Source organism: Oreochromis aureus, linkage group 14 (genome assembly GCF_013358895.1).
Source record: "Oreochromis aureus strain Israel breed Guangdong linkage group 14, ZZ_aureus, whole genome shotgun sequence".
NCBI lineage: Eukaryota > Metazoa > Chordata > Actinopteri > Cichliformes > Cichlidae > Oreochromis > Oreochromis aureus.
Window position 1 is genome coordinate 28,071,435 of NC_052955.1, and position 27,661 is coordinate 28,099,095.

The window sequence follows — 27,661 nt, forward strand, 5'->3', positions numbered from 1 at the left end:
TGGGTGCATTTATCCAGAATAGACTTCAATTAAACCATGTATGCCAGAGGGCACTCTTGCCCTCCCTCCTTTCTCCACCCTTACCCATCCCTAAAAAAGTCATTGGCAATGTCTCATTATAGAGATAATTGTTCACAAACACTTCATAGCTGAGTTTAAGGAGAGGATGTCGTGATGGGCTGCAGTGAGGGCCTCCCTCACACCCTGTTTTAATGATGTGGCTTCCATTACCCAGAATGCAGTGTGGTCCTGCCCAGCCGGCGGTGCACAGGCAGGCTCCTGTGATGTGGTGGCAACGGGCACCGTTCCTGCACTCGCACATCTGGCCACAGTCAAGACCGTAAAAGCCGTCCGGGCACACTGTGGGCCGAGATAAAACATCCGACTGGTTAGAACTGGCAGCTTCAGAAAAAAGAGGAGAGGAAAAGGTTTAGATGCCAATATTTTTTTATTTAGTTCTTTTTTTTTTTTCCCCTTTCCCACTCTCGCTCTGTTCCCCTTCTTCCTACTTTCCCTCTCTGTCCTACTGAAAATACCAATATCAAATTGCAGTACCACACTGCGGCTGTTGCAAAGCGTCTGCGTTCGTTAAGTGAGCTCATGTCCCACATGTGTGGTGGATCTGGGCCACATCAAAAGTTTATGGCAGCTCAGAGGCTGTTCCCTCTGGGAGGGGGGGGGGGTTAGAGAGGGCACAAAGAGCCGGTAAATAGAGCACCTGCTGAGTCCACAGGCCCCACCAACACTCGACAAAACAAAGCCTGGTGTTACTGTACCCACACACATACACACACACGACAGTGCTGCTGCAGATGCAAGGAGATGCCAGTTTAAGGTCTGTTTCCCATTCTCAAGGAAAGTTAGAGAAATCGCTCGAGTGTGTGTGTATAGTCAAGTGACACTCACAGAGTTTGGTAAACACAGTGCCTCCCCATCCAGAGGAACCTAGCCAGAGGTTGCGGGATGAATGAGCCTTTCCACTGCTTGGATGTAAATATTATCTGTAAGCATGACTTCACCAGAGCAGGAAAGAATGACTCTGTTTATTCACGGCCTATATTTTTGATCGGTCAATTTGTCACCGTGGAGATCACAGGCAAACTCGGATGATAGTCGTATCCTGCAAAACAAAAACTTCACCCACACGGGTCTTTATTTATGGGAACGCTGCTATTTCCCCGCCAAAGCATGGACTGACTGACATTTCTCTCTTCGAGTACCCTCTTCTGTTTCCTGTTGCAGCAGTGTGCGAGAAATGGTTTGCATAGAGTCTGTCCCAATTATCTCAGCAGCCAGCAGCTCTTTCATTCCGTTTATATACTACTTCTTCTGTGAATAAGGAAAGCAGAGCGCAATGTGACCAAAGGAAGCCACAAATTGGCAAAAATGTGTAACTTGGTGGTTTCATGTATTATAAATGCCGCATTAGTCAGGGTGTTCCCCTACGGTTAATGCATCATACCCTCCTGCTCTCGCTCAAATTGATGACGGTGTCCACTCCTCCTTTTTTCTGCCTCGAGGCCTCAAATTGGGAAAAAGTATCTTTCCTGCTCAGCAGTTTCTGGCATGGCCGTCGTTGTGTTCCCACGCTGACAGCATGACGTCTTTGACTCTCTCTGTAGTGGTTAGGCTGTGATGTTATTAAAGCTAGCCCACTGAGGATGCTGTCATTTTAATGCAGCTGTACATTAACTCTGTGGTAGCAAAATCGTCGGTTTATTGTCTGCTGTTTATTATTATCATAGCGCTTGCTGACACCATGGCAACAAGCTGGCATTGCTTGTCCTGCAGGAAAAAATGCCTTAAGGACATTACTTTGATATATCGTGAGCACCTCAACACATCTCTGCTGCTAAAATATAAACAGAAAGCATCTCAGATGAGTCATGTTCCCTTTTAATAAGAGGAACAATAAGCGCATCGACAGATGTAGCAATTACTCTCCTTTTCAGCGGACAATGTTTACAGCAGCACGCGCACTTTATTTTAAGTCTTCAGGCAGTTGCACAATTTTGAATGACAAACTTTGTATTTGTATACACCAGCAGGGGGCGACTGGTTTCCATATTAACCACAGAGCTGCAATCTGTCATTTGATATGAGCCCAGTGTCTGCTAGTGTTTGTAAATGCAGACTCTTCCCTCTGAGTCTTTGTTTATAGGTAGGAACAGAGGATTCGGTCCACCATCACACACAAACTCACACACATACTGTGCCATCGTTGAAAGACTCCATCTCGAGACTAAATGAGCTCTTTAAGACAGAAGGATTATTTCCAGATCCCTGGTTGTGTAAGAGCCACTGCTGTCAGCCCATAAAGCAGGTCCAGGGACCACACAGCCAGGGAGAGCAGACCACAGAAATAGAGCGGATAGAGAGAACTCAGAATAGAACTTCCTGGTGCTATTCAGGGTCTACGTACACTGAAAGGGGTCAATGCTGCAACAACAAAACGGCCCGGTTTCTTCAACAAGAACACGGATGTTCAATGCTCTTCAGACCACAGTTCTTTTTTTACTGCAACAAAATGAACTCTGTTTTTTTGTTTTTGATGCAGACATCAAAGCTGCGGACCAGAAGCGCGGCATGATCGGCTTTAATTGAAGAAGCTGTGTGCTGGATCCATGTCAGGCCTCTTTCCTCCAATAATACTTGATGGGAATGCTTAGCATCAACCTCAGTACCACAAGAATGCTGAACACAACAAGGCCTTTGGCCTTATCAAGCTATCTGAATCTTGTGGAGCCAACTACTTTTGTGAATAACAAGATCTAAGTTCTAATGAGAAGTCATTTTGTTCTCTTTAATTCTTTGAAGCTGATCAAGTAAAGAGGTCTGGACGTTGTCAAGCCAAGGCCTCTTCCTGACTTTTCCTGAAGGAAGAGGCCCATTAGAACACTGAGAAACTGGACACCTTTGTTTGAGGGGAATGGGCCTTCAGAAACTAAAATCTAGTCAGAGTGATAGCCCCATTTCCACAGCAACGTCCAATCAGACTGCAGCCATTACCCTGTTATGACTAGGGATGTGAAGCTCTCTTCTGGTGTGGCATGGCTGTGATTTACAATGCCCTGTGTACTAGGGAGGCGCTATGAATTTCTGGAACTAGTAGTACAGTCACAGTAAATCTTTTGCTTTGTAATAACAGGAGGCCACTTCAAGTCAGAGCAACTCTATTACATCGTTAAAACTCTCAGACTGTCGTTACGTCTTGTAGTTCAGGACAAATACAGGTGAATATTTGTTATGTGAAAGGTTTGCTATGGCAGGGTGCTGATACTAATTATATCTTGGGATTCTGAAATGGTTCGCTCATGATATTATAAGGACAGCGGGATGAGTCACGGGATTTGGCGGACGTTTCACTGAAGTTGGAGAAAAGATTGAAGAATGTCCTGCAACACCCTCTAGTGATGAAAAATAAAAATGTCACCAGGAATGGAGCGGCGCGTTGCCTTCACGGGAATCAAGTTCATGAAATAGGTTCAAGTTCAGTGTGGACAGTTTTAAAGACGCAAAGTGTTAATGTCATAATCTTAAACCAAACTACAATCAGGAATTACATTTTGCAAAACATCTTCATTTGTGATAAAAATTATTGGCCAAAATATATTGGTAGTGATTTGGGGCTTTTTAAAATAATTTATTAATGGTAAAAATAACTGACTGCAGCTTCCTCTTGCTCAAGCTAATATGCTAATATGATGTCAAATAAAGCAAAGAAAAACATTAAAACCTCAAGAAAGAGAAAGTGATATATTCTCCACTTTGGCTTCAATTGCGTATCTAGAACATCAGTGATGTCATGAGCTCATCGCCTCATGACTCATCACATGGTATTGCTTTGTGTATGTTTTTTGTTGAGACTGGTTGGCTATTATAAAAATAAAGAGAATTTGCAGACAGTTACACATGGGACACACAAATCTGGTTTCACTAACGAAGCGATTCTTGTGAAAACTAAAAAGTTTCCATAAAATGACCGACACAATCTTCAACTTGACCTTGAGCACGATTTATGCAAAAATCTTCACTAAAATCTGACGAATCGTGCAATGTAGTGCATGGATGGATGGATTGATGCATCATAATCTCATAAACACAACAGTCCACCGGAGGGATGAGCTGAAAACAAGAAAAAAGTCAAAGGAGTGTGTTTATCCATGATTTGATCAGTTCAAGTTTGCAGGGAAACATTTAAATTACTTTGCTTAGCTAAAGAGGATCGACATGGCATTCTATTCAAATGTGACATCCGCTTATGACGGGACTGCCACAGACATATTTTGGAGTCAGTAATGCTGCATGTGAATAATGTTGCATGGTTATCCAGAGTACTGGAATTGCAGAGGCTTTCATTTCTTCTCAGGGATGGACTAAGTTTTGTTCGCATGCAGCTGCAAGCAAGGGAGGCAGAAGGACACGACGGATATCAAAACTTGGATTACTTCTGGAATTAGGTTTAAGAAAAAATATGATCCTAAGGGTTTATTCTTGAAGTGAGAAGGAACCAAAATCACTGTTAATAGCTTAAAGTACATATAAAGATACAATTATAGCCACATTTGTGTCTAATAATGCAATTAAAAGTTCCTTAAATGAAACTTTCACTCTAAAGCCAGTATACCAAAAAAAAGTTGTACAAGTGATTTAATAGCATTTTTGAGATGTTTAAGGCTGTAGCAAGGTTGAGGCTACATATAACAGACATATTAGGAACATAATATATATTTATGTAAAGATATAAGATCAGAAATAACATCAGAGACAACACATGGCTTACTTTTTTCACAGAAGGTGCCCGTATATCCAGGAGAGCACGTACAGGCTCCACTCACATGGTCACAGAGGGCTCCATTCTCACACTGGCACAGCTGGGCACAGCCCCGACCATAAGTGCCATTCATACACTCTGTGAATCGGAGCATGCACATTACACAGTCTCTTGAATGTCCAACTAAAAAAAATGCCAATCCAAAAAAAAAAAAACCCAGAAGACTCCCCACATGTGTCTCCATCTATCATTTTAAACAGAGATTTATATAACATGTAAAATCTACAGTTATACAGTATCAGGATCAAATAAAACATTTAAACTGCATTGTGCTTGTTAAACATAAAATCAAATATCCCAGAAAATACTGACTGTGGTGCTGTAACTGAAATCGCCCCACGGTGGCAGCATTTAGTAAAATATACAAAATGAGACTCTGTGATTTACTAGCTAAGGCAATAACTTACTCTTTTCACATCGGTCTCCAGTGTAGCCGGCCTCACACGCACACTGACCGCTGACTGGGTCACAGCCCAGAGACTGTTCGTGGCACTGACAAGAACTGCTGCACCCTTGTCCCCAGAAACCAGGATCACATGCTGCAAACATTACAGTGGAAGGTGAGTTATTTTCTCTGCTACTCTGTCAGATTTTCTCTTATTTTTGTCTCATTTGTTTACATTCTCACATGTTGTGCAATCGTGGCCTCTTTTTCCAGGAGGGCAAATGCATTTCCCAGTCTGTGGGTCACAACTGGCATCAGGGTGGCAAGAGCAAGGTGTTAGACAGCCTGGTCCATAGTACCCAGCAGGACACTCTACGCAACACAGGTGATTAATCAGAAAACTGATTCTGTCACAAGCTTCCTATAATTAAATTTAATTAAAGTGTTCAAGCAAGTCGAGCAGATTACAGCAATTTCAAAATCCAAGTGTGACATAGAGCATTATCATTTTTGTTGTTGTTTTTTCAAATTTGAGGTTGAATAAGCAGTAAAAAAAAAATGTTGTATGCCTCATTAAATATATTATCATCAGCATTAAGGTCAGCTACAGCGTTTGGTTTATTAAAAGATTTTTTTGTTTTAATCTCAGAAATTTGATGCAAACTCACCGTTTTGGCAGAGCTGTCCCATGAATCCTGGCTCACACTCACACGTACCGGCCTGCTTGTTGCACGAGCCTCTGTTCTGACACTCAGGACAAGAAGATTGGCACTTCAACCCCCAGAATCCATCAGGGCAGTCTGGGAAACAGCAAGTACCTTTCACTTTAATAGAGCAGTACACAGTATTTATGTTTTCAATTTCTCAAATTTAATTTACCTTTAAACTATTGTAGAAATTGTAGTAAATACAGTGCAGTCTTGAGCCACCCACCATTTTTTTATATTTTGCTTTCAGACTTTTTTGTCATGTTTTTTAAAGTCATCCTGAGCAATAGTGCTCCAGGCTTTTTGTAGGTCTCTCAAAGCTTTTCTTTGGTCATTGACTGCTTTTTAGCTCATTTTCAGTCCAATCCTGGGATGAACCAGTTTACACAAAATGCCAAAGACAACACAGTTTGAAAGGAATAAAATTGTATTTTTACACCAACAAAGGTAACTCCCCAAGAGCCTGAAACCTTTCACATATCAGCATGGTGTGCAGTGTGTCATTAAAAAACTTGACAAAAAAAAAAAACAGAAGAAGTGGGAGTCCTAAAATGATACTTCAGACCAGTAATTTAAAGTTGTCCATAAGAAACAGGAAAGAATCCAACAAACATCTGACACAGGACCCCAAAGATCCATCTCACTCTTCAGGATGAACAAGCTACTGTTCACTGAAGCCTCATCAGAAATGGTCTCAGCGGGAGGGCGGCTGTCAAGAAATCATTCTTATGGAAGAAAAAAACAGGGAGAAAAAAGGATGAGTTATGCCAAACTACACAAGATCCACACTGAAAATCAGCGGCAACAGGTCAGGAATAACGAATCCAAATTTGACAAATTATTGTTTATATATATGGTTAGCACTGTTGCCGCACAGCAAGAAGGTCCTGAGTTCAATTCCAACATCAGGCCGGGGTCTTTCTGTGTGGAGTTTGCATGTTCTCCCCGTGTTTGCGTGGGTTCTCTCCGGGTACTCCGGCTTCCTCCCACCGTCCAAAGACATGCAACTTGTGGGGATAGGTTAATTGGATAAACCAAATTGCCACTAGGTGTGAATGTGCGAGCGAATGTGAGTGTGAATGGTTGTCTGTCCTTGTGTGTTGGCCCTGCGACAGACTGGCGACCTGTCCAGGGTGTACCCCGCCTCTCGCCCCATGACAGCTGGGATAGGCTCCAGCGCCCCCCGCGACCCTGAAAAGGAGAAGCGGAAGCGAATGGATGGATGGATGGATGTACGAGGGAGGTTGGGGATCTTGTCAAAAGTGATGGAGTTATTAAAACATGAGATTTTGATCCATTATGTAAGACCATCTGAAAAGTATCTGATTGGCTTCATTAGTCATCATACAATGATTCCAAGCAAACTGGTAAATCAATAAAAATATACCTATATAGAAAAATAACACAATGGATTGCTATCAGTTATGGATTGGCCTCGCCAGAGCCCGGACCTCAACATTACTGCAGCAGTGTGGGATCATCTTGACAGAGAACAGAACAAAAGTCAGCCAACATCCAAAGAAGAGCTTTGAATGTCCTTCAAGAAGCCTGGAGAACTATTCCTGAAGACTGCTTAAAGAAATTGAAAGAAAGATTGACTAAGAGAGTTCAGGTTGTATAAAGGTGGTCATAAAAGACATTGACTTACAAGCTTGTTAGGTGCAGTGATTTATTTAAACATGTCCAAACATAACACGGAAACCCAGTATATAAGGCAAAAAATGTTTGTACAATTCTATTTATGTTTTTCCCAGCAAGTTAAAGGAAAAGAGGGATGGCTCAAAACCTTTACACATTTCTGTAATTCTCTGAGAGGGGTAACATTTCTCCTAAAGCAAATGTCCAGCCTGCAAACAAGAAAGATAATGCTAGCCTAAAGTATCAGCAAATTAATCTGGCCTTCAATTGATTGTCTTCTTTCTATTAATATAGGACATTGCAATAATAAATACCTTCCTGGCACGAGTGTCCCATCTTTCCATCAGGACAGATGCATTGTCCAGTTATGGGATCACAAGGAGCTCCACTGCAATCACAGGTCAGAAGACAGTTCTCTCCATAGCTTCCAGCTTGGCAGGCTAGCAACACAAAATACACAACAGACATGATGTAACGGGAGAAAAAATAAAAGACTGGGTTACACAACAGTGAAAAAAATGATTAGGAGAGGCAGCTGGACAAGTGAAAATGTTGAAATCATAATCACTTGATGCTTATTTATTCAGCCTCTGCCAAAAGCTCCTGCTGTAATAACTGAATTAAATCGCCCCTGTCATGACCTGGCCTGCAACTTGAGCTAAGGACAACCTAGAGAAAAAGGGGGAAAAAACCCTTTTATTTGGGTTCGGCAAACCCAGCAAGCCTAGGCTTGGACTGTGCACTAGTGCTGACAAACGGTAACTCTGTTATCTTAGTCCGCTCCACAGAGACACAAAGTGATGTTTTTACCAGAGGCTCCTGAGCAATATTCAGCATCACTCCAGAGCACAGCACAGAGGGTTGAACTTTCCATCAACCAGCAGAGTAAACAGCCAGAGGGCACCCTGCTGTACAGGAACCCTACTTTCTAGTTGTGTAGTTTGCAACAACAAGAACACCTGCACTGACCAGGTGAATTCATAGAAAGCCTTTGATATATTTCACCTACTACATCCACGTAATCAATCAAAGCTATTACATGATGAATAGAAGAAGGAGGCGAGGATAGAGGAGTAAAGAAAGACCTATATGCTTTGCGGGAAATTAAAAATGTGACAAAGCTGAGCAAACACATAACAAAATGCGCTGCTTTGAAAAAGGCACACAATAGCACAAGGAACAACTATGCAAACTATAACCATGCGTGCTGACGCGTGTCAGTATGCCGGCCCACGCAGTTCACAAATTCACACACATTATTACACTGTGCGGTCTTTCACTATAAAAGCTGTGACCACATGAGTGCACTGTGGAATCGAGCTCTGTGGAGAACACTGCGTTCAGCAGAGGTTAAAAGGAACGAGTTATATTATTGATGCGAGCCAAACATCTGAAAATAACTGCACTGCATACGTTAGATGTCAAAATAACTGAACGTGTGCTCCTACATTTTCTTTTTTTTGCTTTTTTTTTTGCTTACCCAGTTGACAGTTATGTCCGTGAAGCCCTGCAGGACATTGCTGGCTGCACTCTCCAGTCTTGGGGTCACATGACCCTCCACCTGGACAGTCACATGGCTGCTCACAGCCGGGCCCGAAAAAGCCTGGATCGCATTCTACAATGAGACACGCAGATGCATAAAAGATTAAGATGATGTGCAGTCTCTAACCAAATATCTTGGATACCTTTATCAAGTAGAAGTTTGATTCTTAAAGAGCACCGACAACCTCCTAAACTCTTCTTCTTCTACACACTATTATACTAAAACTGTACTGCAAGGAAACAGCAAGACTCCCCTTTGTAGCTCACATTAGAGATGCGTTACTGCAACTGGAAACATATTTGTTCATGTTTTGAACCTTTAAAACAGCTGAGAAAGTAATACGCCCTCTTCTATGTTCAGCATTTGTCCTGAAAATGTAACCAAACACAAATCTTAACCAGTTCATTCCTGTCAAGGAATAAACTTGCTTTTTATACCTTGCTCACATCGTGGGCCGTGATATGCAGCCTTACAGAAACAGCTTCCCGTTTTGGGGTCACAGCCAGTGGAATGTTCTTGAACACAGTCGCACTCCTTGGAACAGCCCGCTCCGTGCGTCCACCTGGGACAAGCTGAGAGGTTTTAAAAACAGACAAAAAAAGGCTGATAGTATGGAAGTAGAAGGTTAGATTATCCTCTTGTGTTTGAGTAATACTACACAAAATACGTTCATTCGACGCTTATATAACTGTTCATAGCTGCAGAAATATTGCACTAAAACAACTTCACCTTCTGTTATCTAAAGTTTAGCTGGTCACAATTTCATGGAAAAAAGGAAAATATATTGAAATTAAACATTCTTTGCTATCGAAATGCACTTAAGTATGAGCCAAACAAACACACCCAGCCACCATGTTATGACAACGATAGATTTCTGCTGGCTGAAGTCATGTGACCGCTGCCTCCTGTTTCTCCTGATTTATTGAACTTTGACTCCTCTGACTGTTTTTGCAAGTACTTTAATTTCTGCTTGTATATAAAAGCATTTAATAAACAGATTTAAGTGTTGTGTATGACCTTTAAGTTTGACAATTGTTACATCCCTGTGGGTGAATCTTGCCAAAACTGTCCCCGCACAGCAACAAAAGCTGAGCTGCACTCCACCCTGTCCCTCTCGATATTGGCTTTATGTTAGGTGCAGCTGCAGGCTCCAGTTACACCCTCTCCACCCTCTCTAACGTCCCGCTGCAGGATGAAGCAGACAGCTGTGAGAATCTTATAATATGCCTTGTGCACATTCTTCCATCATTTAGTTGGGTCTAAGAAGAGCGAGCAGCTTCCACGCTGAGAAATTGAGAGTAAAACTGCTGTCGCCATGTCCTTCCGGAGGCTTTGGAGCACCCCTAAAGCAATGGGGGACGTCAACATGGTGACAGAGGAGCTGAAGAATCTTTATTACAAGCGGCTGTTGCCAGTAGAAAAATACTACTCTTTCCATCACTTTCATTCACCAAGCTATGAGGACGCAGACTTTGACAACAAACCGATGGTGCTGGTGATGGGTCAGTACTCAACAGGAAAGACTACTTTTATCAGGTAAGCTCAGGACTTGGATCATTAAAAGGAAAAAAGAAAAAAAAAGGATCTGCATGCATTAACTTACCATGTTTTAAACAAACGGGGATAACAGTGCTGGTTTGCACCATATGTGTCTTAAGGTATCTCATAGAGCAAGATTTTCTTGGTAGCAGAGTTGGGCCGGAGCCAACCACCGACTGCTTCACTGCCCTCATGTATGGAGAAGTCGAGGGAATCATCCCTGGGAATGCCCTCACGATGGACCCGAAAAAGCCCTTTCGCAACCTCGACCCTTTTGGAAATTCGTTTCTGAACAGGTGATGAGCGTTCACAGGGAAAAGAGGAGAATTCCTGTTTGTATAATGTACTGATAGGATGACGCTTTGCCATTATTCCTATAAATGAATCAAGTAATCCTGAAACGCATCACATTTACAGGTTTCAGTGTGTTCAGATGCCAAATCGGATCCTTGAGAGTATGAGCATAATTGACACGCCAGGCATCTTGACTGCTGCTAAAAGAAAACTGAGCCGAGGTGAGGCTGAATGTCTTCTAATTTCCCTTTTAGTGCCAGAGGGAATCAACAAGCCTTTGCTTCTATTAATGTTGGACTGTGGGAGCAGAGTGATACACGTAGTAGACGCAGTGAAGGAGGAACATTTCAGCCAGCAAAATTCAAACACTTGAAGGCAGACGCAAAGCTGATGAAAGCAATATGACGGTGGGCTGGCATGAGATAAGCTGAGAGGAACTGAAAAGCCTTTGCTTCGTTTTATGGACACATTTTTCAGTGGGTGTAACCGAAATGGCTTGAAACCAGTGAGGACCTCTGGGATGTGTAAAACGTTCCTCGATGGCTTGAGGCTGTGAGGCTGTGTTACATACAGTCTTAATGAAACCCCTATGTTTCTGTTCCTTCTCCCCAGGCTATGACTTTGCAGCGGTGCTGCGCTGGTTTGCAGAGCGTGTCGATCGGATCATCCTGCTGTTTGACGCGCATAAGATGGAGTTTTCTGATGAGCTCACACGAGCATTCGGGGCCCTGTGCGGTTATGAGGACAAGTTGCGTGTGGTGCTCAACAAAGCTGACAGGGTGGACTCTCAGCATCTGATGAGAGTGTATGGCGCCCTCATGTGGTCACTGGGAAAAGTGTTCCGAACCCCTGAGATTTTACGGGTTTACATCGGATCTTTCTGGTCAGAGCCGAGGCAGATGTGCGACCACTACCAGCTGATAGAGTTGGAGGAGGAGGATCTGTTGGCCGATATAAGGAACCTGCCACGCAACGCTGCAGTACGCAAGCTGAATGACCTGGTGAAGAGGGCGCGCTTAGTGAGGGTCAGAAATCAGCCGCTATTTTAAATTCCAACCCATACTTTGCATATACATTTACAAATCCAGCTGCTGTGGTGACCTTTGTGTGTCCCTTTGTGTTTCTTCACAGGCTCATGCACACATTATCAGCTATCTGAAGCAGGAGATGCCAACCATTTTTTGTAGAGAAAGCAAGAAGCATAATCTGATCTACCAGCTTCCTGTGATTTTTAACAAGATTCAGCAGCAGCATCATGTCCCAGCTGGCGATTTCCCCGACTGCACAAAGATGCAGGTCAAACAAACAAACTTCTTTGATTGTTGTTTAAATACCATATTTGTTAGATTTCATTCACTCTATTGTTCTGTGTTAGTCTCACATGCGATTGCACACATTTTCAGGAGAACCTTTTGGGGCAAGACTTCTCAAAGTTCAAGAAGCTGAAACCGAGCCTTATGGCCTCCTTGGATAAACTCCTCAGCACTGACATCGCCAAGCTGGTCCCTTACATCCAACAACAAGAACAGAGAAAGAGATCCCTCCACGGAGTCCTGGACGGGGAATTTTTGAGAACATTCAAGCCCGAGCATTACAGGAGAGACCCGTTCAAAGAACCTCCCATAGATGAGGGGAGCGAGCTAGATTTCGATGAGTGGGTAGTGGAGAAATACAAACCCAAATACGATGAGATTTTCTACAACCTCAGTCCGACTGAGGGCAAACTTAGCGGAACCAAAGTCAAAGAGTGGATGACAAAGACTCTTCTGCCCAACTCTGTGCTCGCTCACATCTGGAGGCTGTCCGATGTAGACGGGGATGGCATGCTGGACGATGAGGAGTTTGCTTTGGCGGTCCACCTCATCGAGGAGAAAGTGGAGGGCCACTGGCTCCCCAGAGAGCTGCCTCCACACCTGGTGCCACCATCAAAACGGCTAAGTGAAGCAAGCGACGTGTCGGTGTGAACTTGTCATCCACAGGAAACGGAAAGCTGAGAACGTGTATTCATTACAAGTAAAATTAATGCAGATTTTTTAGAATGTTGGCAGTTTGAGTGCTATGAAAACTGAAGTGTGTGTGTGTGCAAATCTGAAAAGGTATTAGCAGCTGACACAACCTAAAGCTTACTGTTATTGGTTATGAATGATTTAGTTTTGAAGTATTATTCACACTGTTTTGACAATTATGTTATTGTCATCTTATAAGGACACGCAACAGCAAATATTGTCAATTGTATGGACAGTCTCTCTTCAGCTAATGCAGTAAAAGTTTCATATTTCCTGACTGTTAAGCTTTTCTTTAATATGTGACATTAAAAACATTGACATTGCTTTCATCAATATTTTGAACTCTAACAATTCTCACTCACCCAGGTGGCAAAAACGCCCGTATAATCCTGGAGGGCACAGGCAGCCTCCATAGAGACGATGGCAGTGCACACTGTTGGGACAGTTGCATTTTCTTCTGCAGTGCCTCCCAAAAAAACCCTTTGGACAACCTGTGAGCAAGAAAAATGCCAAATAAATTAGTCTCTGCTTAGATTCAAAAATACAACAGAGCCCACATGCCTCATTTGTGAGAAGACATCTTTAACAATGGTAATGACTCATTCAGCACACACTGAAGCAGAATATAGGGCAGTGATTTCCATAAACTGGGATATCAAGATGAATCTAGTTATTTCTAAGATGATCGCCCTGGTATCAAACAAGATTTAATTCGTGTTTTTTCCCCTCTCTTTCCAGCATAAATCTCTTTAATGACTCATCAGTTTTGGAGGATAAAAGCATTCTTACAGATGTCTAATCACAAAGTCAAATTCATGTGGAGGGGGTCGCAAGCAAACTAGACCCAGGTGGTTGCATGTGTCTGTAGGAATGCGTGTATACAAACCATCCTCGCAGAGCAAGCCTTGCACCCCAGGGGGGCACAAACACTTCCCAGTCACAGGGTCACAGGAGCCTCCATTCTGACAGCGGCACAGGCTGTTGCAGGCCTGCCCATAGCTCCCCTGTGGACAAGCTAAAGACAAAGGAGATGAAGATTTTTTTTTTGGCTCAAATTGCAGAAAAAAAAAAGTTCTGCGTGGAAATCCAAAGATATATACATTTTTTACAAATTTAGAAATAAACACATCAAAAAGCTAGAGTTTTGCTCTAGGCAGTAAACACTTTCAGCTTCCGTCCTCTCTTTCCTGGTGTTGTGGGTTTGCTAGACTTTCTTAATCTCAATGGCCTTGCTAGCAGTCCTGAGAAGAAACAGCTGGCTGTTTAAGACGTGCTCAAGTATTCGAATCCATCAAGTTAACTGCTGCTTAACATCCATATCGCAGCTTCTTCACAACAGTTTTATATCGCAGGATGAAACTGTTTAAAATAGTGTAGCAACAGCAGCACCCTGCGGTATTGGAACAGGATAAGAACAGGAAATAGTTTAGAATGAATGAATTAATATATAAATGAAGGGGCAAGATGTTTTTAGAGAAATTCATAATAATATATGAAAAAGGCAGTGAACAGGTGAGTAGGCAAGGGTGTAGTTTTGTATTGAGGTACCCTCTTGACCAGGTTCTCCCTGGAAAAACAGCTTGTAATCTCAAGGGACTTCCTGGTTAAATAAAATAAATACTTAAGGCATCCTGAGGCAACATGTATAACAAAGAGAGCTAGTTTTAAACACCATAAATACTTGTAATGCTTCAACAGCAGTATTAAGAGTTGGCACACTGCTTCAGTGATATGATTCAAATATAATTCAATTATTTGAGATATGGGAAACAGTAACCCAGTTAATTATATATTTTTATATATATATACAACTTCATACAATAAAAATGTTATATGTCACATTTTTTAAAGGCCTTACATGAGCCATATTTTTTTCCTCATAGCCCCCTATGTTGTTGCCTACTGCACCATTCCCCATATCTTTGCCTCAGGCAGCAATATTCCTCATCTACTCCACCTGAAAATGCTGCCCAGGCCCATCACCTTCAGGGTGTGCATCTAAACACTGCCTCCCTCAGACTCTCGTTTCTAAAAGTGACAGATTGCTTCTAATGGACTTATCACACGTGGCTCTCCTCCTCGGGTTCAGACCAAAAGACAGCCATTAATCACAGAGCTGGATGGGAACAATGAAGCTTTGCTTTGTAACCCAGTAGTGGACATCCTTGGCCTCAGGCTGTGCTCTTGCTGTGGGTCCTGGCCACACTGTAGTAGCAGACAAATTGATTCCCCTGGCCCTCTTGTGTTCTGGAGCCCATAAACAACACAGCCTCCCACACAGGAGCCGTCAGGCTTTGATACATGACGCTGGATCGATGCGCACAGGGAGCTATGTCATCTTTCTTTAACTAGACCATACTGCTAAAGGCAGTTCAAATAGCTGTGGGAAAAGATGTGCCTTGTGAGACAATCCAGGCTATGTGCATGCCTGTCTATGCTGTACTGTTCATTGTACAACTGAATTAGATATGTGATCTGGACATGACTCATTCGTTTCGGTCATTTTTCCCATACAAATAAATAAATAAATAAATGTCTCCCCTTCATCCCTTTCTGACTGAAAGTGACATGAGAAGATGATCATGTGCCAATTAAAATAATGGTAAATATGGAGCCAGTTTCCCCTCTAAGGCTTTGTCATAATGTGTCATTTGTATAAGAAAAATAAGCCAATGAGATATAGCCTAGTATTTAGAAATCCCACGATATAATTTTTATTACTTCCGGATGGAGCAAAGTCTTCATGCTAACTTGCTACAGTACACTGATGAGAGGTGGCACATGATTTAGCCCGAAGGACAGTGTTTGCGTTATGAAGGAAAGGCGTCACTTCAGAACCCTTTTAAAGATCCTCACTCTCGTTGCAGATGACCCCCGTCCAGCCAGGCGAACATTTGCATCGGTCTCTGTTTTCGTTGCACGCTCCATGCACGCAGTCTTCACAGCTTATACTGCAGTCCTCCCCAAATGAGTCATCAAGACACACTAAAAAAGGAAATTCCAAAGGAAATTCCTGAAGATCATCAACATTTAATAGGAAAACAAAAGGAAAGTAATAAAATAATATTGATCTGGCCAGGCACAAAGTGCAGACTCAGCACACATGCTTTGTTTTTTTTGTTTTTGGGTTTTGTTTTTTTACTGTACCTATGTGACTCTCCAATCTGAGCTCTCCTCTGCGCTCTCTCAGGATCTCTAATACTTTTTCACTGTCACCACGGTGACTGCCATCATCGTCGTCGTCATCTTCGCTGCCGTAATGGGAGCGCAAGGCTGCCGTGTACTGCAGGAGCCGAGGAGTGTTGCGGAACAGCAGGTCTGGTAATCTGCCAGCCTCGAGCTGCACTTCCTCATCTTCCTCTTCTTCATCTTCCTCTTCCAGCTCTCTGCCGTAAAGAGCTAAAGAGACCAAGTACAATGTTATATGTCAAGGAGAAATGCAGAGTGGTCTTTGGAAAGCTGAAAATGTTACTCACACACGCAAGAGCGCCGGTCCTCACTCAAACGGAAGCCCTGTCGACAAAAGCACTCATACGCTCCCAGAGTGTTGATGCAGTACTGTTCGCAGTCCGAGGTCTCTGCCAGGCACTCGTCAATGTCTAACAGAAAAAAATGCAAACATAGTACAAAGTAATGACAGAGGAACTCAAGTGTAGCACTGCAAGTAGACATGGATGACACAGATATGGATTTTTTTTTGTTTTGTTTTACCTCAGTGTTTTTAACACCTTCTACCCATCCAGAAGTTGCACTTGACTGTACAACGCTTCTTGAGTAAAATGTTCTTTTTTTCCCTCTTTTCTAGTAGGAACTGGCCTTGAAAGGATTAATTTTTCAGGACTCACTTAGTAAATACGCTTTTTAGAATTTGTGTCATACACAGCTTTGCCACAACACAGAAAACCTTAATAAATACCAGACTAGATGATCTGCTAAGAGTCCAACCTTACCGTCGCAGCTGCAACCGTCTGGATTTAGTCTGTAACCAGGCCGGCAGCTGCACTCATAGCCGCCTGGATAATTTTTACAGAAGTGGCTGCAGCAGGACTCCTCACTCGCACACTCATTATTATCTGTGGAAAGTATTAAAGAGCTGGTATCAAGAGATCCTTCTGAAGGACTGAAGCACAGAGCCAAAACACATTAAATGAAACTTGTGAAAACAAAAGAAAGAAAGAAAGACAGAGTACTATGTCTTTAAAGCATTTGTAGTACTTAATATATATATATATATATATATATATATATAGAAGGTCTGACCTACACAGGTCTTCCTGTCTTGGTCCAGCTGGTAGCCCTGGTTACAGGAGCAAAGGGGGCCATTGGTGGTATGCTCACAATGATGAGAGCAACCTCCGTTGTTCTTCTCGCAGCTGTTCACAATCTCCATCTCAATGCCTGGAGATGAAAGGATCAAACCGCAACAATAGTACACAATAAGAGATGAAATATAGGGTCAATGACAGGGGGCATTTTTGGCTAATAGTGACTCTGTAAATCACAATTAATTTTGCATTTTATATGCTCGACCTAAATACCTAAAGAGGAGTACGATGGATTTAAATAGGATATAACTTAGGACTCGGTTGAATTCTGAGGCATATCATGCATGTCAGTCCTGTGTGCTACACTGAAATATTTACAAGCAAAGTTTTGTGATTCAAATTAAAGAGCAGTTTGCAAGTAACCTGGTATTTGTGTTGTGTTCTGTTGTTAGCAGAAAAAAACAGGAAATAATGATTTAAGAATGTGCATTCTGCACCAGCCTGCACTATAGTGTGTAGTGGTATTCATATTTATTTAATTTCAATTCAATTCAATTCAATTTTATTTATATAGCGCCAAATCACAACAAAAGTCGCCTCAAGGCGCTTTATATTGTACAGTAGATAGCACAATAATTTAGCAAGGGAAAGGTATATATGTATATATGAAAAAAAAAAAAAAAAAAAAATACACATGACATATAATGTAATTGCAAGGAGGTATTTCTGTAGTCTATTGATACTAGATAGTGGAAAAGGGGTGGGATTAAATAAGCTTATGCTTCTTCCTGCTCCTTTTTGAACATGAAAGTTATTTGGAGTTGTGGTTGCTCGTTTTCCTTTTGTTTTGCTTTGTTCATTTGTCTCTTTTAATTCTATTTTGTTGTACTTTTTCAACATGTTCAAAATAAAGATTCAATCAATCAATCAATCAATCAAAGGTTGCTAGTTCAATTCCCGTTCAGGAAGGGCACTTGGTGTAAATTTTGCTAACTCAAATATGTGGAGCTACCTGAGGTGGTGAGATCTTCTGACAGCCGAGCAGCCGAAAGCCATCTTGTTAAAATTGTAACGTAAAACTAAAACTAAAAAAACTAAGGCACATTTGAATCAGAACATTTTCAGCAAAGACAAATTATGTAAGTTTTCACTTATTTGCACAATGGAAAGCACTCAGCAGTCTTTACAGTTTGTGGAAGGCAGACTGTAGTTCTTACTTACGGTAGCATTGTTTAGCATCAGCACCGAGTTCAAAACCCGGATGACACACACAGCTAAAGGAACCCAACATGTTGATACAACCATGGGAACACTTGGCATGGCCAGAGCTGCACTCATCAATGTCTATAAGAGGCAAATATTAATACACTTTAGATACTGGTATGACAAATGTCAACAGATACACCAAGACATGTAGGCAGAAACACATGAGCATGAGAAAAGTCCACTGATTGTGTCAAAGATTTATCTACTGTATTGCAAAACTGCAGAATATTATTCAGCATCATATTAAGAAACAGCGGAGGTAAACAGGATTTCAGTGTTCATGAAACTTGTATCCTGTAACCTGACTTTCTTGGTCAAATAGCAGCTAAGTCTGCAACCAACTCCAAAGTTCCTAAAACAAGTAGATGTGTGCAGTCCTGTGAAAAGCTAACTACAGCTCTCAACATCTTGTAGAACCACAATAGACTATGTGCACGTTAGCATATGCTACTTCCGGTGCGGAAACTCCTGTGGGGAGCTTTGTTTCCGGTGTCCTATTCGCGCCTTGTTTACGGTCCAAAACAAGTTAAGCAAATGAATGAATCGAGCGGCGATTTACATTTCTATAGATGTCTTGGGCATTTACCCAATATATCTGTAAATGATGTTCATCGACTTGTCGATATTTTTTCCGCCGCGCCTCAGAGCAAAAGAGAAAAGGGATTCAAATTTTATATTTCTCAGTATCTGTAAACAGCGGTCCCTCGTTTATCACGGGTGTTATGTTCTAAAAATAACCAGCGATAGGTGAAATCAAGTAGCCAATTTTATTTTTTGACGGTGCAAAACGTTTCGTCGACATCGTCGACATACAGTACTGCACTTCAGAGTCACACTGCTAGCGATCGATGCAGCGATTCTGTACTGTACAGGAGAGACGTCACGGAGGAGATCGTCTGCAGCGATCAGGACACAGGACACAATGTCATGTAAAAAAAAAAAAAAAAAAGCATGCAAACTTGCACTAACAAATCTGCGAAACAGCGAGGTGAAAGGTGAACTGCGTTATAGCGAGGGACCACTGTAATTTTGAAGGTAAGTCACAACATACCCTTCATAAATACTAATGTATAGAAACCCTCACCAGCAATCGTTCATTTTTTGTGTGGCTTTTTTTCACGGTTTGTTAACATGCTGTGTAGGTGTGTACTTGACCAGCTGATATCGACATAACGGGGAAACATCTGGTTTGACTATTGTTCACCTGTAGTTTGAATGCTGAACATTTGCCTGTTTAAATCATAAGACCAGTCACTATACAGAGATGTGCTTCTGAATGTGGACGATGTGTCTTCTGCTGCAGTAATGCAGTTCTGCTTGTGTTGAGTGATGTAAACAACTGATCGATCTAAACTCTTTAAATGTCAAAATTGATCATTAGATTTTTTATGACACAACAGTGGTGAGTGTTCCCACCTTCTGCTCTTTGTAACTTAACGCGATCTTTCCGTTTTCGAGTTTTGGACATGATTTTGGAGTATATCTCCGCAGTAGCGATTGACGGCAAAATAAAGCAACCGGAAATGTACAACCCCACATCCGGTCTCAAACCAGGAAGTTAGCATTTTCTCGTGCACAGGGTCTATTAGCTATAATATGAAGTAACTGCTTTCTGTATGACTCTCTCACAATATAGCAGAGGGAATCTTTTCTTTAGAGTGCTGCTTCATTCTGTAGGCATTAATTTATGCACAGTTCTCTTATGGTCCCATCACCTGGATTCATTGTCCTGTTTCATGACCCAGTTTCAGCCAAGCTTTAGCTGTCAGACAGATAGCCTCACGTCTGACTCTGCAATGCTTTGGTACACAGTGGAGTTCATGGTCAACTCAATGACTGCAAGGTGCCCAGTTCTGGGGCTTCAAAATAATCCTAAATCACTGCTCCTCCACCACCATGCTTGACAGTTGGAATGAGTTCTTTGTGATAATATCCTGTGTTTGTGTTTTATGGCCAATCCTCTTCCCTTTGGTCTTATCTGTCCAAAGGGCATTGTTCCAGAAGCCTTGCGGTTTGTTCTGTGCCATGCTGCTATGTTGTTTTTATAGACAAGTCATACTTTTTCATTCTTTTTGTAACTGAACAATCGGGAACTTTAACATTCAGCATGCTAACTGAGGCTTGCAAAGTCTGAGAGGTTTTTTGTAGTTTCTTTAAGTCTCACAAAAGGCTGAATTTGCTGGGAAGATTATGGCATTGTATAACACACACCTGAATGCTTAGACCTGCTCACACCTGCCAATGATCAAATAATTAAGTGCATTTGATTAGTAGTGCCTTGTTGCTACTTGCCCTCTTAGTTACTAGGGAAGCAGTAAAGGTGTAGTTAGTTTCTCACAGGACTGCATAGAAAACTTTCTTTCTCACATACAGGAAATCAGGGGTCTTATCTGAGTTATAGCTATGTGAGTGAGAGAGAGGGCTTTTTCACCTTCACAGTTCTTGGCATCTCCAGCCAGTGTAAAACCAGGTCGGCAGCTGCAGTGAACTCGGCCTTCTTCCGAAGTACACATCTGGCTGCAGCCTCCATTCCTCTCCTCACAGGGGTCCCTCACTAACACGAGGAGAAACATACACATACATATATTTGCGGAATGAAGCCAGGTCAGGACAGTTTTATGAGGACAATTTGTATTCTTGACATCTGAATCATGCACATTAATATATTTTCTGTCACAATAGGATATGATATAACAAGATTCCTGATCAAATCAATCAGTGCATTAGAAAATCCATGAAGACTATTCAGATTTTGAGCTGTGTAATACACAGCTCTGCCACTTTAATAGATTTTTCGGCACCAAAAGTTAGGCTGACTTACATTCACAGTGTCTCCCATCCCTCTTCAGCTGGTAGTTCTTCCGACACTCACATTTGTAGTGATTGTCCCCCATGTCCACACACTTGTGTTCACATCCACCATTCAAGACAGAGCAGGAATTCACAGCTTAAGAGCAAAGAAGATAGACGAGTGCTCAGTAAAAAAAAAAAAAAGTCATAAAGCCCATCCGCTCAGGTGCTCAAGTGCAGATTTAATGGGGCTGAAAGTCGCACTAAGTTTTCAGTAACTTAGAAAGGATGATAAATATAACTGAATTTTCTGGCAATCCAAAATGCCTTTCACAGCTCAAATTGCGCAGCTGTATAATTGTGGAAAACACTTGGGTAAATGCAGGAAACTGGAAAAAAAGATCTTCAATAGGCCTGTTGATCCAATGACTACCTCTGGTTTATTTTCTAATGCTCTTTCCATCCTATCATTCCTGCAACTTAATGACGTGCCAAATATGAATATTAGCCGTGTGCCTTTTGGGTGCTCTAAACACAGACATGATGACACAGGCTGTAAAACTGAATGAACGGCAGGCTTTTAACACTGATGACTTCCACAGACACAATTAGCCATCCCTCTGCATCCGTACCTATCCTTTAACACAAAGCTGCAGCTGGAAACTGAGAGCATTAGGGGACATACATAGGACCAAAAGAAACAGAGAAGTACAGATTTTCTCCAAGTAACAAATTGTTTCATTAAATGACAAATTTTATGGCTCTAAAAGGGTAAAAGTACTTTACCGCCTTGCATTTCCCCTTTTAAATTGTGTCTGAATTTCTCACAAGGATTATTCAATGAAGCTCTGTGCTTCTACACTTTCAGTCTCTGTTTTTTTCTCTATGTCTGTTTGTTACATTTGTACAAAACCCAAAGTGAAGAAATTAGTTCTGGCATTAACTGTGTTCAGTGACTGCTACCAATGAAGTCTGGTTTTCATTGGACTGAACACTCACTGTCCACTTCATTATGTAGACCTTGCTAATACTGGCTTCAGAACGCCCTTAATTCTTTGTGGCACAGAGGTGGTGGAAAACATTCCACAGAGATTTTGGTTCATGTTACAGCATCACACATTTGCTCCACATCCATGATGTCTCCCACTTTGGGATTAGGATCTGGTGACTGTGGCATATGTTGACATGTTCAATAAACTAGTTTGATATGATTTGCGCTTTGCGCTAAGAAACTATTCCCTACACCATTATGCCAACACCCGCAGTCTGAACCCTACCGTCTGAATGTTGCAACACAAATCGAGACTCATTAAGCAGGCAACATTTTTTCAGACTTCTATTGTGAGCTGTAGCCTCAGGTTCCTGCTCTTAGCTAACAGGAATGGCACCCACCGTCATCCTCAGCTGCTGTAGTACCAGTTTTCATATCTTGAGACGCTCTTCTGCATACCGTGGCTATAATGACTGGTTATCTGAGTTCTTAATGTCTTCTTGTCAGCTTGACGCAGTCTGACCATGTTCCTCTGACCTCTGACATCAACAAAGCATTTTCGCCCAGCGAGCTGCCGCTCACTGGATATTTTCTCTTTGTCAAACTATTCTCTGTAAACAATAGAAATTGTTGTGTGGGAAAATCCCAGCAGATCAGCAGTTTCTGAAATGCTTAGACTGGTTCGTCTGGCACCAACAACCTTTCTTCCCCATTGTGATGCTCAGTTTGAACTTCAGCAGATCATCTTGACCATGTCTGCATGTTTAAAAGCACTGAGTTGTTCACTGACTTATTACAGATTTGTGTTAACCAGCAGTTGAGAAAGTGTATATGTCAGTTATGCCTCCAGTTCGCACTCTTGGTATGATAAGATAAGATAAGATGATGCATCAACACAAATCATGACAACAACAAAAAACGAAAATTGCACACAGACCTAAGAATAAATTACTTTTAATGAATAATGAAAAACAGTTAACCTCAAAAACCGTCCCACATTTCTTTGTCATTCAGTCATGAGCTGTTCATTTATCAGTTTAACTGACAGAGGATTAAATGAACTATTTATAGCAGTTATACTTACATAAGGGGACCCTATACCTCCTACCAGAGTTCATCAACACAAACAAAGAACAACACATGTGAGGGGTCAGATTAAATGCTCTCTACAGTATCTCTATATAAAATGACAAAATACTGCCATAAACACTAAAAACATCACAGACAATGATGCTGATGGATTCTCATATACACACTTTCTACATCCATGTTCCGAGTAAGTGCATTATCAGTGTGTATCCCTAAGTATTTGCATGGCATAACCTTTCTAATGTCATGAACATGTGTAGTAAAGGGCTCTGATCTCCAGATGATCTGCTGCTTAAGTTTCATAAAATAAATATGGTGAGATTGACATTAATATTCCCATCAAAAGCTTGGAAAGAAAGCTCACAAGCAAATTCTCAGAATGTCAGGCTATCCTTCAAAGTGTAATAAATTCAAACCATTTTTTAAAAACTGCATTTTATCTGTGTTATTACAAAGAGAATGATTGCAAAAAATCCTGAATTATTAATGTGGGAAAACTCCGGTGTGGGGAGGAGTAGATAGAAAAGAGTTTCCACAAGTGCAGTAAATCCTTTTCTTTAGTACTTACCGATACAAGTTCGACCATCTGTGTGCATACGGAAGCCTTCACTGCACTCACAGTGATAGGAGCCTGGTGTGTTGACACATGTCTGCTGGCATCCTCCGTTGAGCTCCTCACATTCGTCTACATCTGAACACACAGATATGCAATACATTTATTCATGCACCACGCCTTGCTTCTGACTGATTCAAATATGAAATTTACAACCATCACAGTGATGAATATGGAACAGTTTCTCTGCTTCTTGATTAAAAGTTTGCTCAGGAATGAGACACCTGTAACTGTGGTCAGTTGTGAGAGAACAGCGTTCAATTTAATGAAGGATTAAAATGAGCTTTTTAGAAACAAGGAATTTATTACATCCTTAATAAAAAAAAGTCCCACCCAGCTTTGAGGTGGTCTAATTAAACATTCCGTTTGACACATGCCAAATAACGGAAAATGAACAATGCAATTTTACGGGATTGTGGAATAAAGAGGTGAATTGTGTAATTTTAACCAATTTTAAGCTCCAATTTCTCCTGCTTTAAATGTTAATTATTAAGTGTGCTGTTCAGCTTATTCCCCCATCAGCTCATTCAGTTTTACTAGTGAAGAAAAACACTAAAAGCTAACTGTATCTTATGTCTCCTGTGAACAAAACGATGAAACGGTAAATATCAGCAGCACAAACCACATGTACTCTGAGCTCCGAAGGAAAGACATTTACAACTACACTTTCTTTGGTGTGAGTGATGAGTGGTTTATCATGCTCTTTGCAAACGATTCATTTGATCACTGTGTTTCCTACAGTTCTTCATGTGTGTCAGAGAGAAGGAAGCCATGAAGCCAAAAACCTGAAACCTCAACTCACGTATACGTATTGGGGACAGTGCTCATAAGATCCTCCAAGAATCTTCCTGCTTATCATCTCTGACTTTTTCAGATTACACTAATGAAGGTTATGTCTGTGTGTGGAATAAGTGGCCAAATAAAGTTTCATTTTGTGTTTTCTTTTTGTATTTTTCCCAGGAACATGTGGTTCAGTTTATTTGAGCAAACACAACACAACCATAATTTTGGTTTCTCTGAGGTCAGAGAATTTCCTAAGTACTACAAATATACTAAATCACTTTCAGATAGTTTATGTGTGCATTTATTTGTGTTTGTGTTTTGCTCTCTACACATTTAAATCTCTGGCAAACCCATGTGGGTAATCCTCTCCAAATTGATTGCAAGACTATAGTCGCCTAAAGAAATTCCTAATGGTTTGCCCCATTCTTTGAACATATACATGGATGTTAGAAATATTTACTGCACAATGCACTTGTAAGGTGTGTGCCACTGAAACAAGGCTCTTTTGTATGGCTGGTAATGTGGATGATGCTTAACATCCAAAACAGCTGAACAGAAAAAAGTTTGTCAAGGTTGCTTATTGGTTTCCCCAGTTGAGAGGATTTCAGCGTGAGACACACGTTGAGGTGCATGCAGAGCTGGAGGTGTCACAGGTCAGGAGGTCATGTCATGTGACAGCAGAACTGTTGAGCTAGCACTTACAATTAGGCTAAACAGCAGCCCTACAAACATGCTGCTGAACTGCTTTAGTTGCACAAATGAGGTAGAATATTTTTCTTTTTTTTAAAAAAGGTAGTCTGAATGTCAAAAGACCCCATTTTAGTGAGAACCAAAAACTCAAAGCAAGTTCTCTCACCAAAATCTTCAGGGTGCTACTTAAAACTCATTCTAAAAATAGTAACGTCACTTTCTTTTCTGCCACAGGTTAAAGTCAAAAACTCTCTTTTCTGCCAGTAATTTAACCACATGTAGTAAACAAATAGGGCAACTGTGGTTCAGGAGATAGAATGGGTCACCCGCCCAGGTCTGGCTCCTCCAACGTGCATGTCAAAGTGTCCTTAGGTGAAATACTGAACCCAAAGTTGCCCTTGATGCATCTATTGGAGTGTGAGTCTGTGAGTGTTTGGTGCAAGTGAAAAATGCTATGTACAGTGGCTTGCAAAAGTATTCGGCCCCCTTGAACTTTTCCACATTTTGTCACATTACAGCCACAAACATGAATCAATTTTATTGGAATTCCACGTGAAAGACCAATACAAAGTGGTGTACACGTGAGAAGTGGAACGAAAATCATACATGATTCCAAACATTTTTTACAAATAAATAACTGCAAAGTGGGGTGTGCGTAATTATTCAGCCCCCTGAGTCAATACTTTGTAGAACCACCTTTTGCTGCAATTACAGCTGCCAGTCTTTTAGAGTATGTCTCTACCAGCTTTGCACATCTACAGACTGAAATCCTTGCCCATTCTTCTTTGCAAAACAGCTCCAGCTCAGTCAGATTAGATGGACAGCGTTTGTGAACAGCAGTGTTCAGATCTTGCCACAGATTCTGGATTGGATTTAGATCTGGACTTTGACTGGGCCATTCTAACACATGGATATGTTTTGTTTTAAACCATTCCATTGTTGCCCTGGCTTTATGTTTAGGGTCGTTGTCCTGCTGGAAGGTGAACCTCCGCCCCAGTCTCCAGTCTTTTGCAGACTCCAAGAGGTTTTCTTCCAAGATTGCCCTGTATTTGGCTCCATCCATCTTCCCATCAACTCTGACCAGCTTCCTGTCCCTGCTGAAGAGAAGCACCCCAGAGCATGATGCTGCCACCACCATATTTGACAGTGGGGATGGTGTGTTCAGAGTGATGTGCAGTGTTAGTTTTCCGCCACACATAGCGTTTTGCATTTTGGCCAAAAAGTTCCATTTTGGTCTCATCTGACCAGAGCACCTTCTTCCACATGTTTGCTGTGTCCCCCACATGGCTCGTGGAAAACTGCAAACGGGACTTCTTATGGTTTTCTGTTAACAATGGCTTTCTTCTTGCCACTCTTCCATAAAGGCCAACTTTGTGCAGTGCACGACTAATAGTTGTCCTATGGACAGATTCCCCCACCTGAGCTGTAGATCTCTGCAGCTCGTCCAGAGTCACCATGGGCCTCTTGGCTGCATTTCTGATCAGCGCTCTCCTTGTTCAGCCTGTGAGTTTAGGTGGACGGCCTTGTCTTGGTAGGTTTACAGTTGTGCCATACTCCTTCCATTTCTGAATGATCGCTTGAACAGTGCTCCGTGGGATGTTCGAGGCTTGGGAAATCTTTTTGTAGCCTAAACCTGCTTTAAATTTCTCAATAACTTTATCCCTGACCTGTCTGGTGTCTAAATCCAATCGAGAATCTGTGGCAAGATCTGAAAACTGCTGTTCACAAACGCTGTCCATCTAATCTGACTGAGCTGGAGCTGTTTTGCAAAGAAGAATGGGCAAGGATTTCAGTCTGTAGATGTGCAAAGCTGGTAGAGACATACTCTAAAAGACTGGCAGCTGTAATTGCAGCAAAAGGTGGTTCTACAAAGTATTGACTCAGGGGGCTGAATAATTACGCACACCCCACTTTGCAGTTATTTATTTGTAAAAAATGTTTGGAATCATGCATGATTTTCGTTCCACTTCTCACGTGTACACCACTTTGTATTGGTCTTTCACGTGGAATTCCAATAAAACTGATTCATGTTTGTGGCTGTAATGTGACAAAATGTGGAAAAGTTCAAGGGGGCCGAATACTTTTGCAAGCCACTGTATCAGGCTGTACTTTCACGCAAATTCACACAAAAGCCCCTAAAATAAGAAATGAACAGCTGCTAATGCTGCTCACTCCTGACTTCTCCAGCTCTCCAGCAACCTGTGAGGCATAAAAATGTTAGAGTGACA

The 27,661-nt window shown here is 41.7% G+C and overlaps 2 protein-coding genes across 4 annotated transcripts in view; one reads left to right on the top strand and one right to left on the bottom strand.

Annotated features, from left to right (window-relative positions):
- The window catches only part of megf6 (multiple EGF like domains 6), a 60,938-nt gene that overhangs the window by 13,172 nt on the left and 20,105 nt on the right, over window positions 1-27,661 (bottom strand). For 2 of the 3 annotated variants that reach the window (XM_039598285.1, XM_039598286.1), the window contains 19 exons: window positions 23,916-24,038; window positions 21,299-21,424; window positions 20,909-21,031; window positions 18,433-18,555; window positions 17,207-17,344; window positions 16,897-17,019; window positions 16,423-16,545; window positions 16,094-16,345; window positions 15,803-15,931; window positions 13,833-13,961; window positions 13,309-13,437; window positions 9,545-9,679; window positions 9,045-9,179; window positions 7,879-8,004; window positions 5,888-6,019; window positions 5,463-5,591; window positions 5,242-5,373; window positions 4,784-4,912; window positions 232-360 (listed from right to left, as the gene is read on the bottom strand). In XM_039598285.1, coding sequence (XP_039454219.1) covers window positions 232-360; window positions 4,784-4,912; window positions 5,242-5,373; window positions 5,463-5,591; window positions 5,888-6,019; window positions 7,879-8,004; window positions 9,045-9,179; window positions 9,545-9,679; window positions 13,309-13,437; window positions 13,833-13,961; window positions 15,803-15,931; window positions 16,094-16,345; window positions 16,423-16,545; window positions 16,897-17,019; window positions 17,207-17,344; window positions 18,433-18,555; window positions 20,909-21,031; window positions 21,299-21,424; window positions 23,916-24,038 — 2,565 coding nt within the window. The remainder of the gene's footprint in view (window positions 1-231; window positions 361-4,783; window positions 4,913-5,241; window positions 5,374-5,462; window positions 5,592-5,887; window positions 6,020-7,878; window positions 8,005-9,044; window positions 9,180-9,544; window positions 9,680-13,308; window positions 13,438-13,832; window positions 13,962-15,802; window positions 15,932-16,093; window positions 16,346-16,422; window positions 16,546-16,896; window positions 17,020-17,206; window positions 17,345-18,432; window positions 18,556-20,908; window positions 21,032-21,298; window positions 21,425-23,915; window positions 24,039-27,661) is intronic. The other variant, XM_039598287.1, reaches the window with a different exon arrangement.
- Window positions 6,000-13,252, top strand: LOC116330410 (EH domain-containing protein 2-like). Its single transcript, XM_031752732.2, has 8 exons — window positions 6,000-6,033; window positions 7,859-7,964; window positions 10,361-10,643; window positions 10,766-10,942; window positions 11,064-11,161; window positions 11,553-11,965; window positions 12,072-12,236; window positions 12,344-13,252. The coding sequence occupies exons 3-8, from the start codon at window positions 10,423-10,425 to the stop codon at window positions 12,902-12,904; spliced, it is 1,635 nt and encodes a 544-aa protein (XP_031608592.1). The 5' UTR covers window positions 6,000-6,033; window positions 7,859-7,964; window positions 10,361-10,422; the 3' UTR covers window positions 12,905-13,252.

What these genes read in the sequence shown, in the direction of transcription:
- LOC116330410 (XM_031752732.2), top strand. Translation starts at nt 10,423, where the DNA reads ATGTCCTTCCGGAGGCTTTGGAGCACCCCTAAAGCAATGGGGGACGTC. An exon ending in AGAGGGCGCGCTTAGTGAGG is followed by an intron (nt 11,966 to 12,071) that starts GTCAGAAATCAG and finishes GTTTCTTCACAG; the next exon opens with GCTCATGCACACATTATCAG. An exon ending in CCGACTGCACAAAGATGCAG is followed by an intron (nt 12,237 to 12,343) that starts GTCAAACAAACA and finishes ACACATTTTCAG; the next exon opens with GAGAACCTTTTGGGGCAAGA.